Source organism: Salmo salar, chromosome ssa10 (genome assembly GCF_905237065.1).
Source record: "Salmo salar chromosome ssa10, Ssal_v3.1, whole genome shotgun sequence".
Taxonomy (NCBI): Eukaryota; Metazoa; Chordata; class Actinopteri; order Salmoniformes; family Salmonidae; genus Salmo; species Salmo salar.
Genome location: NC_059451.1, coordinates 89,087,692 through 89,108,086, shown reverse-complemented (window position 1 = coordinate 89,108,086; position 20,395 = coordinate 89,087,692). Strand labels below are relative to the sequence as shown.

The 20,395-nt window shown below is 40.6% G+C and overlaps 1 protein-coding gene across 2 annotated transcripts in view; it reads right to left on the bottom strand.

The window, feature by feature from the left end:
- LOC106560804 (multiple C2 and transmembrane domain-containing protein 2) overlaps positions 1-10,986 on the bottom strand; it is a 41,988-nt gene extending 31,002 nt beyond the window's left edge. For both annotated transcript variants that reach the window (XM_014124109.2, XM_045688212.1), the window contains exons 1-8: positions 10,811-10,986; positions 8,577-9,684; positions 5,692-5,751; positions 5,492-5,588; positions 1,784-1,926; positions 1,475-1,551; positions 1,283-1,394; positions 1,153-1,173 (exon numbers count right to left, since the gene is read on the bottom strand). In XM_014124109.2, coding sequence (XP_013979584.1) covers positions 1,153-1,173; positions 1,283-1,394; positions 1,475-1,551; positions 1,784-1,926; positions 5,492-5,588; positions 5,692-5,751; positions 8,577-9,641 — 1,575 coding nt within the window. In that variant the 5' untranslated portion in view covers positions 9,642-9,684; positions 10,811-10,986. The remainder of the gene's footprint in view (positions 1-1,152; positions 1,174-1,282; positions 1,395-1,474; positions 1,552-1,783; positions 1,927-5,491; positions 5,589-5,691; positions 5,752-8,576; positions 9,685-10,810) is intronic.
- Between the last annotated feature and the right edge of the window lie 9,409 nt (positions 10,987-20,395).

The following is a 20,395-nucleotide window of genomic DNA, read 5'->3' as shown; positions in this document are numbered from 1 at the left end:
AATCTTCGGCATCCCACACTGGCAATGTGCCTCAAACATCAGAGCCAGCCCCCCCCCCCTCCCTCCCACATGGCCTCCTCCAGACAGAAACACTATCAAGCAAAGCACAGAAACAGTTTTACTGGGGCAGTTGCCATTCGCTGTCTCTGTGGTAGTTGTCTCTGTGGTAGTGTTGAGAGTGAACAGGAGTCGGGAGTAGCAGTGGGAGATGAAGAATGACTAGGAGCTTAGTGCTCAGTCCCGGCCACCAGATAGGTGTCAAATGGAACAGCAATTTAGAGAAATATCATCTTTGTTAAAAATATGGATTCAAACATCACATTAACATTGTCATACGGTCACCGAAATGTCTTGGTACCGCCATCTGCGTCTGCTAAATGACAGGGTAAATTTGCACCACGATTTGATGAGCATTTTCACATTGTCTTTCTATCTGCCCATTTATCCATCTGCAGAGCATACAGTGACAATGTGAATTGTGCTTTATTTCTTACCGGTTTAACACCAAACTCAGATTCAGAGAGAGATGAAACAGCGGCAGATGAAGTGACTGGATAGGTGTGAGAATAAACCCACAAGCACCATAATGAGAAGAGCACCAGTCCAAAACACAACAACACTAAATGCATCCAATTTCAGCCTTAATCACAATGCTTCAAATGAGGAGCTGTATATTAAACCCAAAAAAGGCTCTACTCCAAACTGTGCTTAGTCAACGTAAATATGATGTTATCATGTTTAGATAATTTGTAATGCATGGTTTAGTCTGACACTTGACTCTACACAATTCCAAATAGAAAATGCAACTTGTCATTATGAAACCATGTGTACGAAATACATTATTTAAGGTTGAAAATGCATGCACAAAAACAAAAATCCTGGGACTATACTTCGCTCTTTGTTATGATCGTCATATATAATACAGTGATCTACTGCCCCCTGCTGCTGGATATCAGGCACAATCTCAGCCGTATTTGGATTTCTCTGACTAAAGTAATGGTTATACTGTTAGTAAGTCTAGTACTGTATGTCTATTCTAGAAATAGACATTGGCATATACTGACATTGAACAGATTTTAGAATGAGATGTACACAACAAAATGATGCAAGTAGAAAGGAGAGCAGTAGAAAATAGACAATTCTAAATCCTACCCTCTTTTTCTGGTGCCATTTCTGTAAACAAGAAGAAAAAAAATCAGGAAAATGTCAAAATATAGTGATTGAAAATATTGATGTTGAAAATTAGAGATGTAACATTAGACTCCAATCAAATGAGGCTTACACGTTTTTTGATAGTAGCGTCTCTAAAAGTGAGGCATGTGTCCATGACGATGACCCCCATGTCATCCTCCAGACTGTTGGGGTCCTCCAGACTTAACACCATCTCACCGGTCCTGGACAGAGAGAGACAGAGACGTACTGCAGTTTACTAGATAATACACTGAGTGATTAGCAGAGCATGTGTATTACTCACTTGTCTAATTCAAGGTTTTTGATGACAATCGTGCTGGAACCCATGAAGTCATCAGTGGTTAGGTCCTTATCATAAACCTGCAACAATTACAAACATCATGCTCAATATAAAAACAGTTAGTGTATGTCAATCAGGTTTGGCACAATGAACTGTTATTGCATGCCAGTTTTGTATCCTTTGCAGGCCAAAGCTATGACATGATTAGAGTGTCAATCTGTCACTTTTATGACAATATAAGTACATTGTCGTTCATGTGTAGGTGATACTTAGACAACCTAAGTAAAAACAACAGATCAACGTGACACTCACCCTCACGTCAACAACCTGCTCTCGATCCTGCAGGGGGAAAGAGAAGGACTCGCTCCATTTTGGATTCAGGTTCTTATACACAATTTTGCTTTTGTAAATCGTCTTCCCTTCCAGTTTGAACTTGACATAAGGATCACTTGTACCTAGAGATTCAAAAACAAAATGGAAGGTTCAGAAAATAGCAGATAAAAGCATTATCAGATTATCAACACAATCAATCATGATATGAGACAAATTCGTACTTGCAAAGGGGTGTCATTTATACAACAATTGTATAAAAAAAATATATAAAAAATGTAATATATATGACACAGGAAACAAGTCAGATCCGCACAAATGAGAACACACACACCTTCCCTCCCAGCTAGATATATCAAAGAAGTTTGTGAGAGACTGAGATATGCAGGGATGACGTACACCGCACATGTATTTATGAAAACAGAGGGATGTATCTGTTTAATTGTGAAAGAGAAGAAACTCTCGCCAGCATGAAGCAACGAGCAAATAAAGTCCTGAAACCAGGAGCAACCAGTGTTAATCTCAAAAGCCTGTTAAGAAAGTGGGCCTGGTGGTGGGGTGGGGGGACAGGACGTCTTTGTCTCAGCCATGGTATGAAGATTGCCTGAAAAATGAAAGCCAGTCCCATGCCTTAATTTGTATGGAGAAATGAAAGGGTGCTTGAGAGAACCTGCAGGGAGGCTAGAATCACATGACAAAGGCCCTGTGGGGATGGGCTGTCAGGCCTGTCAGCTCCCCACTCCAAATGAACATCTCCCAAAGGCAGGCAGGACCCACAGCAGCTCCGCCCTGCCAGTCTGACAGGAAAACCTCCAGGCAACTTGACAGGAGGAGAATGTGGCAGCCAGTGAGGAGAAAAGCTCTGGCGTGACAGAACGGTGACCATTGAAATTAACCGCGAAAAAAGGGGAGAACAAAAAAAGAGAAGTGGGGGTTGGTGGCGAGGGTCCTTTCAGAATATGTAATGACAGTGGATGGTGTTGGTGGGTCTCAGGCACCGTGTTGATTGTAGGGCAAACAGTGGAGAGGCAGGGGGCGTGTGGGGATTGCATCATCATCATGGTGCCATCCTGTCAGGAAAAGTAAGGTCTCAACTAGCAGGGAGCTGTGGCCCGAGACGACAAGGTTAGTGAAGCCACGGCGGCAGTTACATAAGAAACCTTAGCTGAGGGTTACATAGGGAAAATCATATAGCCTACATATGGCAGCAGCGGTCAGTCAGGCAAAGAGGTGGAACTTAAGTTTGCAGACCAAAAAACATGTTTGATTGAATTTCAGCCAAAAGCCTCCAACCGATATGTTCATAAAATAAAATAAACAAAATGTTCCAGAGATGTTTGGTTTTCAATAGCAGGGGAGACTCCATGTTGTTTCTTTCAAACAGCAATTCAGTTTATGGACAGTTGAGGTCGCTGCTTCCCCAAACTAATTGCATTGCATCCCTACAAGCCCACAATGACAATGGGCAGATGACTGAGGAAATGAACAATTGAGGTATGCATATGAGAAATATTTTAGTTGTATTTTGAAGGGGAGACTACATCATATTCAGTAAATATTAAATATAACAATCAATCATTTTGGGGATACAAGCCCCAAACAGTCAGTTGTATTCCACAAGCCTTGGGTATCTTATCTGCTGTATATAATGGAATGCCATGCACTGGGTGTACAAAACATTAGGAACACCGTCCTAATATTGAGTTGCACCCCCTTTTGCCCTCAGAACAGCCTCAGTTCGTTGGGGTTTGGACTCTACAAGGTGTCAAAAGCGTTCCACAGGGATGCTGGCCCATGTTGACTCCAATGCTTTCCACAGTTGTTTCAAGTTGTCAGAGCAGCTCACAGATCACTGCACCTGTACATAGCCCATCTATAATTTAGCCCTAACAACTACCTCTTCCCCTACTGTATTTATTTATTTTGCTCCTTTGCACCCCATTATTTATATTTCTACTTTGCACTTTCTTCCACTACAAATCTACCATTCCAGTGTTTTACTTGCTATATTGTATTCACTTTGACACCATGGCCTTTTTTGCCTTTACCTCCCTTATCTCACCTCATTTGCTCACATTGTATATAGACTTATTTTTCTACTGTATTATTGACTGTATGTTTGTTTTACTCCATGTGTAACTCTGTTGTTGTATGTGTCAAACTGCTTTGCTCTATCTTGGCCAGGTCGCATTTGTAAATGAGAACTTGTTCTCAACTTGCCTATCTGGTTAAATAAAGGTGAAATAAATAAAATACATTAAATTAAATAAGTTGACTACACTGATTGAAGTGGATTTAACAAGTGACATCAATAAGGGATCATAGCTTTCACCTGGATTCACCTGGTCAGTCTATGTCATGGAAAGAGCAGATGTTCCTAATGTTTTTTATAAACTGGGTGATTCGAGCCCTGAATGCTGACTGGCTGATAGCTATGGTATATCCGGCAGGTAGCCTAGTGGTTAGAGTGTTGGACTAGTAACTGAAAGGATGCAAGATCAAATCCCTGAGCTGACAAGGTAAAAATCTGTTATTCTGCCCCTGAACAAGGAAGTTAACTCACTGTTCCTAGGCTGTCATTGAAAATAAGAATTTGTACTTAACTGACTTGCCTAGTTGAAAATGTAATCAGACCATATACCACGGGTATGACAAAACATGTATTTTTACTGCTCTAAGTACATTGGTAACCACTTTATAATAGCAATAAGGCACCTCGGGAGTTTGTGGTATTTGGCCAATATACCACGGCTAAGGGTCGCGATGCGTAGTGCCTAAGAACAGCCCTTAGCCGTGGTATATTGGCCATATATCACACCCCCTTGCGCCTTATTGCTTAAGTATACTCAGTATATGACATGCCAACATCTACTGTCCTATACAGACCAAAATAATAAGTATGACATAAGTTAACATAAACATTTACAACCATTGTGATTTAAGATTAGGGATTTTCTTCAATGTGTTCAGAACACTATGAATTACTGCAGAAAGGTCCAAACTTCCTAGGATGTATTTTAGCAAACCTCCAGCAGGTGGCAGCTTGTCATTTGTGGCGGGAAAATGTTATTTAACATTGCATGAACTCTCCAACTGACAAAAAAATGTTGGGTCTAAATTTGTATTGGTTATGAAAACCATACCACATCGTTTGTTTCTCCACACATGTTGTTAACAAAGAAACAGCCAGAGTGCATCGCATCTATTGAACACACCACTGAGAATACTGTGGTGGAGCCTGGCTGGCAAAACACACTTCTGCACTATAAGAGTTGTCCATCTTTTTCAAAGTGATAGAAACATAAATCTAAAATATACCAACCCCATGTAACCTTCTCTGTAGTGTAACTGCTCAGATGGAGTTGGGCAAGGTGTGCTTCCTTAAGGGAAGTCTCCTGGGTGTGTTTTGGCGTCAGAGTCTGGTCTGACTGGAATCACTGTCAAAAATACATTCCACACAGTTAGGGGCCCTTTGTAATGTATGTGCTTCAACTAAAAATACTTTCTTGATGACATGTTCAAAATCAAGATCAACAAAGTAAATATGATGAATTGCTTTGTCATCATCCTACTCACGGCATAAGGCACACCTTCTCAAGTTGAAAGTATGTATCTATCAATATACCCAGCATGCCTCAGACTTTACATATGTAGACCTCCAGAAGTACCAGGTTCTTTTCGTCCACTTACCATTGCGGTCTCTGATGACCAGGTTCCTGCCCTCCTTCAGGTTGACGGTGAGGAGGTACTTCTGGATAGGACCAGGTGGGCCCCTTGCTGCAATAGCCTGTCAAGGAAAGGAATCACATTAATATGATGCTTTATAGTCTAAAGTCTTAGTGTTGTCCATTATCATTGACAAGGTCAGGGGGTCCAAGTCCAGTACTCACATTGTTGCCTGCTTGACCCTGCAAGGGCTGGGCATAGAAGTCATTATGCTCATTGGGTAACTAAAGGAGAAAAAAATGTAAGCTTATCAAAAAGACATCTACAAAGTATGGAACAAATGTAGATGTTATCATGTTCAGTCACGTTATTTACCACTTTTTAACCTCAGGTACTACAATTGTACCGGCAACCAGTAAGGCAGGTTTGTAGCCTCAACAATGTCTGGCCTTGTAATAAGACAGATCTACATTTAATACAATGGAAGTGACTTCAGGTCGGCATAAGAGCTACTAAAATAATGTTTCTTCTGCTCAGCATATACATTATATGAGTATAGGGATTGCTATCTGCAATAGGATTTCTGACAAAGAACCACTGAAACATTGTCTTAAAGTTAAAATCTTATTTTAAACAATAACAAAGCGGCTACCCGCCTCTGTTTTGTAACCACTCTCAATGGATACAAGGACTGACCGTCCATGATATCAAAATAATAGTTTTAACCATGTTTTTACGCTACTGTATACAGTGTTTAATCGAGTACTCAAACAGAAGTCAAAACTCGATCTTTAACCAGAGATAAAAAAATATATAATACTGTAAAACTGTTTGTCTGATTTATTTCATAACTCCGGTCAAAATTGAAAACAGGGTGACAGGTAGCCTAGCGGTTAAGAGCGTTGGACCAGCTCAAGCTCTCCTATCACAGCACAACTAGCTCCATGAGTAGGGCCCTGTGTTTTGGTTAATCATGTTGCATGACCTGGATTTTTGTCTTTATTTAAAGCTTTTCATCAAACTGTCCGATTTCCTTTTCATGTCAGATGGTCCAGCGCCATCATCATTTTGGGTTGAATTCTCATTTCTGGAAATGGCTAAAAATAAAGGTTCAAATCCAGATTGTTTGACATAATTAACCAAAACACATGGCCCTATCCATGAGAAATCATATGCTTATCACGCACAAAGAAACATTCTCAGAGGGTGACAAGCAGCAACAATCTCGCATTACATCTTTTGCCACTGCAAAGCACTGCTGTGACCCCGCCAGAGCCAAGCAGGTAACACAGCTCATTACGGTTTTGATTAATGATTCTCAACTGGCACTTGTGTTTTATTGACTGAACAATAAAAAGCCACTCTAAAATGTGAAGTTTTGTCACTCAACACAATGCCACAGATGTCTCACGTTTTGAGGGAGCGTGCAATTGGCACGCTGACTGTAGGAATGTCCACCAGAGCTGTTGCCAGATAATTTAATGTTAATTTCTCTACCATAAGCCGCCTCCAACGTAGTTTTATAGTGACATATCCAAATGGCCTCAAAACTGCAGACCATGTGTATGGCGTTGTGTGGGCGAGAGGTTTACTGATGTCAACGTTGTAAACAGAGAGCCTCTTGGTGGTGTGGTTATGGTATGGGCAGACATAAGCTACAGACAACAAACACAATTGCATTTTATCGATGGAAATTTGAATGCACAGAGATACCATGACGAGATCCTGAGGCCCATTGTCGTGCCATTTATCCGACGCCATCACCTCATGTTTCAGCATGATAATGCACAGCCCCATTTCGCAAGGATCTGTAGACAATTCCTGGAAGCTGAAAATGTCCCAGTTCTTCCATGGCCTGGATACTCATTAGACATGTCACCCATTGAGCATGTTTGGGATGCTCTGGATCGACGTGTACGACAGCGTGTTCCAGTTCCCGCCAATATCCAGCAACTTCGCACAGCCATTGAAGAGGAGTGGGACAACATTCCACAGGCCACAATCAACAGTCTAATCAACTCAATGCGAAGGAGATATGTCGCGCTGCATGAGGCAAATGATGACCAGATACTGACTAGTTTTCTTATCCACGCCCATATGTGACCAACAGATTCCTATCTGTATTCCCAGTCATGTGAAATCCATATATTAGGGCCTAATGAATGTATTTCAATTGACTGATTTCCTTATTATTAACTGTAACTCAGTAAAATCTTTGACGTTGTTGCATGTTGCGTTTATATTTTTGTTCAGTATATATGGGGCAATTTGATTTCAGTTGATATTTAATTACTTAACTTACCTTTACATAGTCCTTTTGATTCCTAACATAAGGCTTCTACAAGCAAGCACCACTGCTGATGTTGCTTCCTTTTTGAAGATTGTGTCCAAAGATTTGATATTGTGGTTTCAATAAATTCATCTTAAATGGCAATATTTCTTTCAGAAATCCAGTGCGGGCCTTGTGTTCTAATTATTATATATATGTTTTCATTCGAGTACTCTAAAACAAATCCTGCAAGTACTCAGATAATCAAAACATTTCAAATGCCCATTTCTATCACATTTACATTGTTTACAAACATTTAGAGTAAAACAACTTCATATTTTGGGTTCTGATGAGGTATGATAGTTGAACTAAGCTCATAAGGAATTTCTAAGTTATATTCTTCAAAAATCAATGGGTATATATCATTAATTTAGTCCAAAAATGGATGTAACAATTAGGGTTTCTAGCTTTAAGCACAATCCATGACTTTAAAGTATATCTATTGTAGCTGATCTGGAGACTGATCATAGAAAACTTCTAGGCATAGAGTCAGCATAACAGCTCAAGGGTGTGAAAACCCAGACCACAGTATTTGAATATGAAAACAGAGCTTGCAAATGCTAATAAGACCACAGTGAAAATGCACTGCTTTAACACACTGTACTGTGTCTTGGTCACTAAACTATCCTCCTGTATTACTGTCACATAGAAACATGTATTTTCTATGAAAACGTGTGTGAAATCTGTCAGTCCGCATTTAGACTTTACACTGTATGCAGTAGGTCTGTAACAATATCTGTGGAGGGTATTGTAAAGTACAAGGTTAGTGTGGTATCTGACCTCAATGTCTTCCTGGGGCTCCCTGCAGAAGATGTCTCTGATGTTTGTCGAGAGGGAGGGCTCCCTCATATCCAGGTCCTCGGAGTCAGTGGGCCAGAACGAGTAGGCTTGTTCCTCGAACGGGGTTCCACACACAGAACCGTCCCCACTGTCCACAGGGGTGCCCATCCTGTCCGGGGTGCCCATTCTGTCTGCCCTGTCCACTGGCAGAGACCATCTATCTGGAGGGATGTTCAGTCTGTCAAGTGGATTTGTAGGAACAGACAATCTAACTTCTGCTGGTTGTTTCCCTCGCTCCCTGGAAGCAGCCAGTCTCTCTGTAACCAGGTTTGTTTGGTCTGAGACAGAAGAAGCAGATCTTTCAGCAGATGCACTCACTCTGTCACTAAAAGTGACCACTCTGCCTTTAGAGAATAACAATCTTTCTGTAGAAACATTCATTCTCTCTACTGAAGAAGTCAATCTTGGTGTGGGCACAGGAATATGTGGAGCATTTGATCTCGGGGTTGGTGGCTTCCCTCTGTCCACTGCTGTTTTTACTCTGTCTGCTGAAGAAGAAGAAGCAGAAGAAGCAGATCTCTCTGCAGGTGTGTTCCGTTTGTCTAATGGCGTGTGGATTCCGCCCATAAAGGTTGCCATGTCCTCCTCTTCAGATTCTTCATAGAGAGTTTGTGTCTCCACAGGTGCAATCCTTCTAGATCCAGATATATTCATGTTATCTATGAAAGTCAAATCATACACAGTCTTTCTACCTGAGGGGCCTGCATCAGTTGCAGTCAGTCTGTCAGTGGATAGAGGGACTGAGTTAACAGAGGCGTTATCACCAGAGCCTGAGGAGCTGTCAAAGCAGATGGCGTCTGAGGCTGTGCAGAAGGCACTGTCTATGGGAGAGGGTTCAGCCTGAACAAACCTCAGGTCCGGCACTGATATACTGCGCCTGTATTGCAGGGGCTTGGGTTTCTTCTTCTCCAGTTTCCCCGGGGTCTTCTTCTTCTTTATGTTGTTGAACTGGGTCTTGGTCTTCTCACGCAGGTTCTCCCACACAGTCTTCTTCTTTGTGTCCATGCTGAGTGGTGCAGGCAGCAGGACACACCTTTTCACACAGAGACTGCAACAACAAGATGAAGTAGTATCAGCATTATTGTTTAAGTAGTACTGTCTACTGAACTCTTACAAAAAAAGCTTCAGGCCTGACAAACATGATTGCACAATTGTTTTGGTACTCATTATAGGAGTGGCATTCAGGGACGCTTTTGGGCGCTAACTCTGAATCTATACTGGCACAATGCCCTGAGTGATACTGAAATGATATAATGATACTTGCCAAGCTTTTGGTACACAAATCACATTGTTATTCAATTTACTGTAGGAACTGCAGTTTACTTGTATCCGTTCACTACTCACTCCTACTGATGACACGGGGTAAAAAAAGCCACAGAGCCAAAAAGATACATCCACAATATTAAGCGTAGCATCTTCTTACGGTAGAGAGAAAGATAACACAGCTTATATGATGAGTTTGTTTAGATAATACTAGGACTAGATAATACTAGGCCCATTGCAGTCAAAAACATGATTTTCCTGTATTTTATATACATTTCCACACTATGATGTTGGAATTTAAAAAAATATATATTTATTTCACCCTTATTTAACCAGGTAGGCCAGTTGAGAACAAGTTCTCATTTACAACTGCGACCTGGCCAAGATAAAGCAAAGCAGTGCGACAAAAACAACAACAACACAGAATTACACATAAACAAACGTACGGAATAATACTGTGAAATGTTGAAAATTATGATAATTTAAGTGTAAGAGTGGTTTCTTCTTGCTTGAGAAATTGCTCTTTGCTAAGAAACTATTTGTTTCTTTTTCACAATTTTCAATGAAAACAATCACAGTAAGGTATTTAAATTGTTACCCATAAATTTGATATTGAGATAAAAACAGCTGCATTGGACCTTTAAGATGAAGAAATCCAATGTCAATAAGAGACATCCAAATAGGCCATTTATAATCTGACCTCATCCCTCTCCTCTCCCCCTCTCACTCTCTCGAAAACAAATGTTCTTTACCTGGGCCTAGGCTATATCACCACAATCTATGAGAGGCCCACATCAGACATAGAAAACTAAAATCATTGTAAGCCTATTCTATAGAGATTGGTTAACAAACTATCATAATATAACAGCCTCGGAATTTGGATAATAAAATATGATGAAACAGCCACATACTTGCTTAGACAGTTGCAACGCTGCTCCACAACCTTACAAAGAGGAAATAGAAATATGTTCCAAGTATGTTGTCTCAGGAAACTTCCAGAGAGCTAGTCAGTAGACTGCCCTCAGACAATAGTATGGTGAAAATGAGGAAGTCCCTTTCAAATGAACTTATAAATACATCCTCTTGCTTCTAGACAGGTTTGATGAATGGGTGGAGAGCAACAGCAGGGCCAAACAGGCCACACCAGTCCCACCAGGTGAGTTTCATTACATGGTGATATTTTCTGTCCACCAATAGCAGGTTGAAGTGGTGGATTATAGCACAATGTATACCTTTACTGTACTTAGCATATTATTTAGAAAAGTCAAAGAAATCCTCAAGTTATGGAATTGCTTCATAACAAAGGAACAGAGTAGGTAACTGGGATAATGCTCCCAAACAATACTAACTAGCTGCTGCCAGACGGGAAAGCCTTGCTTGTTCAGATTGTTGGTTTGTTTGTTTGTTTACATTGTGTTTGTTTTATCATGAATAGTCATATTTTCAAGTTTGCTGTTGTTCATAAGTATTACAAGAAACAACGTGCATATTTATTTTATTAGTCAAACAATCCCAGATCATGGAGTCTGAGTCATAGAGTCTGAGGCACAGTAAAGAATGTAGGCTGTGTTAACTCATTACTGATCTCCAGCTCTTACATCCAATCACTGCATCACTTGTCTGTAGAGAACATAGCCAGGCTACGTTTCTTTCATTAATCTCTAGTTATTTACAGTGCGACGTGGTTTAGCCTAAGCTCATCAAAAGTGAGCATTTATGTTTGCTGAGAATCAACAATAGCTTTCTGTCCACACATGGATGCTAATACAACAGGCCTAGCAATGTTCACACACTGATTTTCTATGCAGAACAGAGGTGACTCTGTGACAACAGACGCGTTGGGAGTCTGGACCAAGCCTTGTTCAATATTTGCTAATGTCTTAAAGAGCTCAGGCACACATGAAAGAAGCCCCAACTTGGCAACCAGTTAAAAGGGAGGAGTGGGGACCCAGAGAGGGCAAGCCCCTGTGGCAGGTGGCATGTCGCCCTCCTTCTCAAATAGTCCAAAACCCTGCAAGGTTACTTTACACATGCACACTGGACTAATTCCAGCACCATGCACAGCTGGCCCATAATACTGAACACCAAAAACATGTCCTCAAAGCACATGCAAGCTGTTGGCTACAGATTTGTAACGGGCTAATGCAATTTTCCATTACCCGTTACAGGATAGGTACTTTTTGCGTGGCACAGAGAAATTTCGGCCAACATCTTCGTTCTCGATTCGGCCAAACATCTAAAATTGTTTTAAGATGGTCATACAATGGATCATTTAGCTGTTTGATTTTGAATTTTAGGACCCCTTTAGGTATATTTTTTGTAAATACAAAATATATATAATAAAATATTGAATTTGGCCTTTACTACTATAGCCCATAGAAACACATTGAATAACACATTCACAAACTGCAAAAAAGACAGTAAAAAAACCTATCATAAGGAATAAGGTTTTGAAGTGTCTGTCTTATATCTAGGAAAAATAAGAAATCTTTTTTTTTTTTTTTACACATATATAACCCCTTTTTGGGGTTGGAACAAAACTATCTCCATACTTCGACAATTGTTTTACGGTTACCTCAAGAGGAGTCCTTGTGGCGGTCCTAGAGCAAAACGGAGAATCTCCCCATTCCACAGTGTAGCCCAAACGGTTTGGACGCTACAAACAGAAGTTGGCACATCGACGGTACCAACTTCAGACCACTGGGGCTTGTGGGGGTCGTAGAGCAAAAAGGAGACCACCATCATGTTCATCATGTTCATTTTTCCACAGAGTGGTTTGTAGGCCATACCGTTTGGACAGTACAGACATTTTCTTTGAGAAGACCAATTTTCGGGATGTCTCATGGTCTGACAAACACTGCTGTAGCTTGGCCACCTTCCACCGCAGATGCAAAAGGCTGCCATAGGCTGATGCTGTGGATTGAGACGCAGCCCATGGCAAAAAATATGTCTCTAGCTTAAACTGATGTATTTTGATTGGGATTTTTTTATTATGTTACTTAGATTGACACACCAGTTCATGAATATACTCTAGGGGGTTTAAATAGCCAAGATGGCAGTGTACACATTGATGGATTACTTAATGGAGAAAAACATGTCATTATTTTAATAACAGAGCATTTTCTAAATTCAATAGAACCACTTGCAACTGGAGACGGACATTTTAGATGTCTGGCCGAATCGAGAACAAAGATAATATCGGCAAGTTAATGTTGGTCTCTGCTACACCAAAAGTACCTATCCTGTAACGGGTAATGAAGAATCGCATTAGCCTGTTACAAATCTGTAGCTCAAAAGCTGTCAGAGGACAGAGATTTGTCGACCCTAGCCTGTGATCATGACTCTCAGTTCCCTTACATTACACATAAGAGTCACTGAACGAAGGCATCTTATGTACAGGGGAGTTTTGTTAAGAGGCCAGACGCTCGGTCTAAACAATAACACGCATCACTTGCGGTACGGTTTTGGAAGCATAGGGACCTTGTCTTTTATCAGCAAGAAACATACAAATAAAAATAGATGTTAAATTGATACACACCTTTATGAGGTTACGGTTAGTGTTCCCACATGGCCAGATCTCCATGTTACAGCGCGTCTGAAAATAACATAATATCCTTGTACCTTAAGGAATAAGGGTATAGTAACATTAGGCTCCTTAAGAGTACATCTTGGGCTATGTAGAACCCTGAAAGATAGACAGTAACACGATGCTTTCAAGTGGCGTTGGTCCATTCAAGGAGATAAAATGCCCTCATTGGAGTTTCTTTCTGCATTGCATTGCCATAGATCTATTGGAAAGTGAAGTTGCTCCTAATATTTGTGTCTGCAAGCTCTTGTTCCACCTTGGCAAATCCATAGGGTCAAGGATAGGCCGACTACTTGTTTGTGCAGGCTATAACACTGCTCATATGCATGAGATGGAATGAGGCATTAATCAAATAAAAAAAGATGATCACAGTTGTCCTGATTAAATCTAAATTATTCAAGACCCCAGGCAGTATTCCATTTGAATAGTTTCAGAACAAACTGTTATTTAATCATTTGTAAATGCATTATAAACCATTAATGAATGGGTTATAACAAATTGGTCAATATAGTGTGATAGCCAGTCAGTGCTTGCCAAATAGTGAGCCACTATTTACCTCCAGCAATTAACCATTATAAATGCACTTACAAATGAGCATAATATTGAACCCTTATGTATCATCATGCAACCTTATTTTCAATGGCTGCACAGTTAAACAATTGTTATTTTCTCACTTTTGGGTGTGATGCATTGTTGCTCTGTCACAGAAATGGTTGGTTTTCAGACCAATGGTAAACTCCCATGATGTGTCTTACGTTTGAAACAGTGATGAAACATTTGTACACTGATTTATTCCAGGAATGAAGGACTCGTCTGAAGAACTCAATCCATATTATTAGTGTGGTTCGCTGGGTTCTGAGAAATTTCCACGATTTTGTGAAATCTGCCCATCTGTGAAACGCGCTTGAAATACAGACGACCTGGAACATGCCCAGAATGTTGTGTTAGACACTGACATCATGTGACAGTGTGTTGTGAAGAATCAGGATGGACATTGCTATAAAAAGTGTGCAAGCGCCAGACAGAAGAGACTGAGCGAAATTAAATCAAAATCAAATCAAATCAAATCAAATTTATTTATATAGCCCTTCGTACATCAGCTGATATCTCAAAGTGCTGTACAGAAACCCAGCCTAAAACCCCAAACAGCAAGCAATGCATGTGAAAGAAGCACGGTGGCTAGGAAAAACTCCCTAGGAAAAACTCCCTAGAAAGGCCAAAAACCTAGGAAGAAACCTAGAGAGGAACCAGGCTATGAGGGGTGGCCAGTCCTCTTCTGGCTGTGCAGGGTGGATATTATAACAGAACATGGTCAAGATGTTAAAATGTTCATAAATGACCAGCATGGTCAAATAATAATAATCATAGTAGTTGTCGAGGGTGCAACAAGCACGTCCGGTGAACAGGTCAGGGTTCCATAGCCGCAGGCAGAACAGTTGAAACTGGAGCAGGTGGACTGGGGACAGCAAGGAGTCATCATACCAGGTAGTCCTGAGGCATGGTCCTAGGGCTCAGGTCCTCCGAGAGAAAGACAGAAAGAGAGAAAGAGAGAATTAGAGAGAGCATATTTAAATTCACACAGGACACCGGATAAGACAAGATAAATACTCCAGATGTAACAGACTGACCCTAGCCCCCAACACATAAACTACTGCAGCATAAATACTGGAGGCTGAGACAGGAGGGATCAGAAGACACTGTGGCCCCATCCGATGATACCCCCGGACAGGGCCAAACAGGCAGGATATAACCCCACCCACTTTGCCAAAGCACAGCCCCTACACCACTAGAGAGATGTCTCCAACCACCAACTTACCGTCCTAAGACAAGGCCGAGTATAGCCCACAACGATCTCCGCCATGGCACAACCCAAGGGGGGGGGCCAACCCAGACAGGAAGACCACGTCAGTGACTCAACCCACTCAAGTGACGCACCCCTCCCATGGACGGCATGGAAGAACACCAGTAAGCCAGTGACTCAGCCCCTGTAAAAGGGTTAGAGGCAGAGAATCCCAGTGGAAAGAGGGGAACCGGCAAGGCAGAGACAGCAAGGGTGGTTCGTTGCTCCAGCCTTTCCGTTCACCTTCACACTCCTGGGCCAGACTATACTTAATCATAGGACCTACTGAAGAGATAAGTCTTCAGTAAAGACTTAAAGGTTGAGACTGAGTCTGCATCTCTCACATTGGTAGGCAGACCATTCCATAAAAATGGAGCTCTATAGGAGAAAGCCATACCTCCAGCCGTTTGCTTAGAAATTCTAGGGACAATTAGGAGGCCTGCGTCTTGTGACCGTAGCGTACGTGTAGGTATGTACAGCAGGACCAAATCGGAAAGATAGGTAGGAGCAAGCCCATGTAATGCTTTGTAGGTTAGCAGTAAAACCTTGAAATCAGCCCTTGCCTTAACAGGAAGCCATTGTAGGGAGGCTAGCACTGGAGTAATATGATCACATTTTTTGGTTCTAGTCAGGATTCTAGCAGCCGTATTTAGCACTAGCTGAAGTTTGTTTAGTGCTTTATCCGGGTAGCCGGAAAGTAGAGCATTGCAGTAGTCCAGCCTAGAAGTAACAAAAGCATGGATTAATTTTTCTGCGTCATTTTTGGACAGAAAGTTTCTGATTTTTGCAATGTTACGTAGATGGAAAAAAGCTGTCCTTGAAACAGTCTTGATATGTTCTTCAAAAGAGAGATCAGGGTCCAGAGTAACGCCGAGGTCCTTCACAGTTTTATTTGAGACGACTGTACAACCATCCAGATTAATTGTCAGATTCAACAGAAGATCTCTTTGTTTCTTGGGACCTAGAACAAGCATCTCTGTTTTGTCCGAGTTTAAAAGTAGAAAGTTTGCAGCCATCCACTTCTTTATGTCTGAAACACAGGCTTCTAGTGAGGGCAATTTTGGGGCTTCACCATGTTTCATTGAAATGTACAGCTGTGTGTCGTCCGCATAGCAGTGAAATTTAACATTATGTTTTCGAATGACATCCCCAAGAGGTCAAATATATAGTGAAAACAATAGTGGTCCTAAAACGGAACCTTGAGCAACACCGAAATTTACAATTGATTTGTCAGAGGACAAACCATTCACAGAGACAAACTGATATCTTTCCGACAGATAAGATCTAAACCAGGCCAGAACTTGTCCATGTAGACCAATTTGGGTTTCCAATCTCTCCAAAAGAATGTGGTGATCGATGGTATCAAAAGCGGCACTAAGATCTAGGAGCACGAGGACAGATGCAGAGCCTCGTTCTGACGTCATTAAAAGGTAATTTACCACCTTCACAAGTGCAGTCTCAGTGCTATGATGGGGTCTAAAACCAGACTGAAGCATTTCGTTGTTCACAAGGTACAAATGTTGACAGAGGCGAGAGGGTAAATTCTCGATACAATTTGTTTCACTTTTGGACACGGAAGTTCTGCTGGAGGATTTAGCACTCTGCTCAGATAGCTAAGTTGCTAGCTAGCTAACGTTTGCTAGGCCCCCTTCCAAACTAGCTACTAGGAAACATTAGCTAGCTAGCATGAGGTAAAACCTCAAATGTATTTTTGAATATAGAAATTATGCTAGACGATTTAGCACTAGTTAATATTTAGCATGATATAGTTAGCTAGTTTGATGGCTAGTTAGCTTTGCTAGCTAGATAGCCAACATCAACATGACAGAATTTCTATGCAATTTGTTTAGCTAGCGTTTTTGGATTAGTATGCTAGCTAGCTAGTTATCTAACCTTTAAACTCGGGTAGCTGACAAATTAGGTAGCTGACAAATTAGCTAGTTACCAACCTTTGTCAGCAAACTAGTGGATCCATTTTTAAGAATCACGTACTATCTATCTAGCTTGCTAAATAGCTAGTGTATAAGCAAAATTGTGATAACTAGCAAACCACTTTAATCTGTGTTAGCTATTAGTGTTCGCAAGTAATGTTGAACACTAATAACGATAGCTAGCTATTATTATTGTTATTATTATTATTAGCTAGCAGTGGATAACATAACTAGCTCAGCCTAAATGGTATAAATCATGATAATGATGATACTAGAGTTGTGTAGCTGGAGTGTCTATGCTAAATTGTCATAAATTCCTTTTCTCTCCGACAGATTCCCACAAGGTCTCAGACACCAGGATGGGAAAATGCTTAACAAGAAAGAAAAAGATGGAGACACAGAAGGAGACCATGAGACCCTCTGTTTCATTTTAAATCGTTAATCTTTTGACATTTTATATTCTGACTTGTAACGTTAAAGTTAAAAAGGGTAGAAAAAGTCCCCCTGTTTATTTAAATTAGCTAGGCTACTCACTATACCAATGATAGGCTACAGATTTGAGTCACTGCGATTAAAATTGTTTCCTCAATGTATCTTTCTATTAAATTACATTTTGTTCTTACTATGTATTACATGTTTGAGGAGAGTGTGTGCTATAAATGTTTGCCACTCGTTAATATATAGGCAGGTTTCCACTTTTTTAAGGTATATTTTTCAGCAGTTATAAATGTTGGTAACTCATTTGTTAATGGTCAGATGATTGTCACTTTAAAATAGGGTATCATTGTAGCAGTTATAAATGTTCATAGGTCTGCCACTTTAAAATAAGGTATACTTGTAACAGTTTACATGTTGGTAAATCATTTATAGATGATTTGAGAGTTCACTCAGAGCTTAGATATACATATAGGCAGTATCACTACATTCATGAGAGTGTCTGCTAAATTAATAAAATGTCAAACGTAAAAAAAATGACGAATGGTGTGTATGAAGACCAAAACATTCAACGTTGTGAGAGGATACCTCCTCCACTGTTTCACCAACCAAAGGTATTACAGTTACAATTTCACATCAGAGACTTCACCATACTTTGGACTGTCACAGAGAAGTGGTAAGTGTGTTGAAAATCTCTGGTAAGGGTTAATATGTTAGGAATGATGACTGAATAATGTTCCGGATGTACATTTGGCCAGGGTTTTAAAGGTGGATCAAGACGCATGAAAACCAACCTTTCCTGTTCCTGGGACAGAGCACCAATTCATCACACCTAAAAGTGTGAAAATAATTATTGTTTCAGTGTGCAGCTATTGAAATTAAGGTGGCATGATGATACATAAGGGTTCATCTTAAAAGCATTTGTACGTGCATTTATACATTGTTAATAACTAGGTAAATATTGGCTCAGTTTTTGGCAAACACTGACCAGTTATTGCACTATTTTGACGCGATATAACCGTTTATTTACATATGATTAAATAATCGTTAATAGCGTAATTAAACCCTTACAAATGGAACCTTATTATAACGGGTTGGGTATTAGCCTGTATAGAGATCAAATCAACTAAAATGTATTTTTTACTTAGGCGGTATTAAGCTTGGGTCGGGCCCTACCTTGACCTTTGTTTCAATGTAGACAGACCTACCTTGGTTTGTATTTGAAAATGCTAGTGAGACAGGAGTGGTGTAACTGGTGTTGCTTGTTTTGGCAAGCGGGCGCGGCGTCCCATAAATACACGCACCGAATGATGATCATCTAAGGATATTTATTTAGACTAAACTATGTTGTAAAAAAGCCCAATCTGCTCCCTTCCACTCAACCTAACTTTCCCTCACAGTCCCCCTAGTTCCTCCCAGTCCTGTTATGGTGATATCGCACCATCTCAGCTGTCCATCACAGCGCTTTGGTTTCAGCCAATCAGTGTTCCCAAAAGCAACCTTTATTATTCAACCTTTATTTAACTAGGCAAGTCAGTTAAAAAAAAATCTTATTTACAATGGCGGACTAGGAACCACCATGTCCAGGGGCAGAACGACAGATTTTTACCTTGTCAGCTCAGGGATTCGATCTTGCAACCTTCCGGTTACTAGTCCAATGCTCTAACCACTAGTCCCTGCGCCCTAAACTGGTGTTTATTGCCGCGTTCAAACCCATTGGGAACTGCGAACTCTCTGACATCCGACTTCAGTGTGTTAAAAAAAACTGGGAAATCTGGAGAAAAAAAAACGAGCTTCGATTGGGAAAAATCGATTTGGATTCCAACTCGCGAACTCGGCTCCCCAACCTGAAAAACACTGACGTCATGATTTGACCTCGTAATTTTCCAAGTTTCCAGTTGTTTTAAACGCGACATTAGTCAACTAAAGAAGACAAGTATTGGCTGGTAACCAAGTGTTTATTAGGAAGATTGTACGTGCACATAGAAAGTGGGTTGTGGGGCCAACTGTTGGGGTTTTTATGCTGCTAAACGATGCTTAGTTACTAATAGTACTTATTTATTTTTTTATCTAACTAGGCAAGTCAGTACAGAACAAATGATTTACAATGATGGCCTACCAGGGAACAGGGGCAGAACGACAGATTTTTACCTTGTCAGCTTGGTTACTGACCCAAACATAGTACAATAGTACATAACAATAACAATAACACCTACTGTGCAAATACTCATGCAATTAAGGCAATGCTGGCACTTAGACAATATAAACAACATGCACAATCTAAAATACACAAACCTTAGCTGCAAGATAACATAGTACTGATACAATACAGTTACACATAAGTCATTTAGAGATGGTTATTTGTATAGCCTGTATGCGCACGCTACCGCTGCACTTTCATAGTTATTGCTACTGTTATGCCATGGTGAATTCTAGAACCTGCTGGAAGTCTCATAGATGGTCCTTTGAGTTCGCCAGCCTTGTCTCATAGACTAGTTGTAACATAGTAAACGTGAAACCGGGACACTCATATCAGTATGATATGTTAAGTTTGGTATGGTTACTTAAGACAGAAGGTTACTTAAGGCAAAAACAAAAGGAGGGTTGTATAAACCGAATGTCTAGCAACCCAAAGGTTGCGTGTTCAAATCTCATCATAGACAACTTTAGCACCTTTGCAACTACTTACTACCTGTAACAGTAG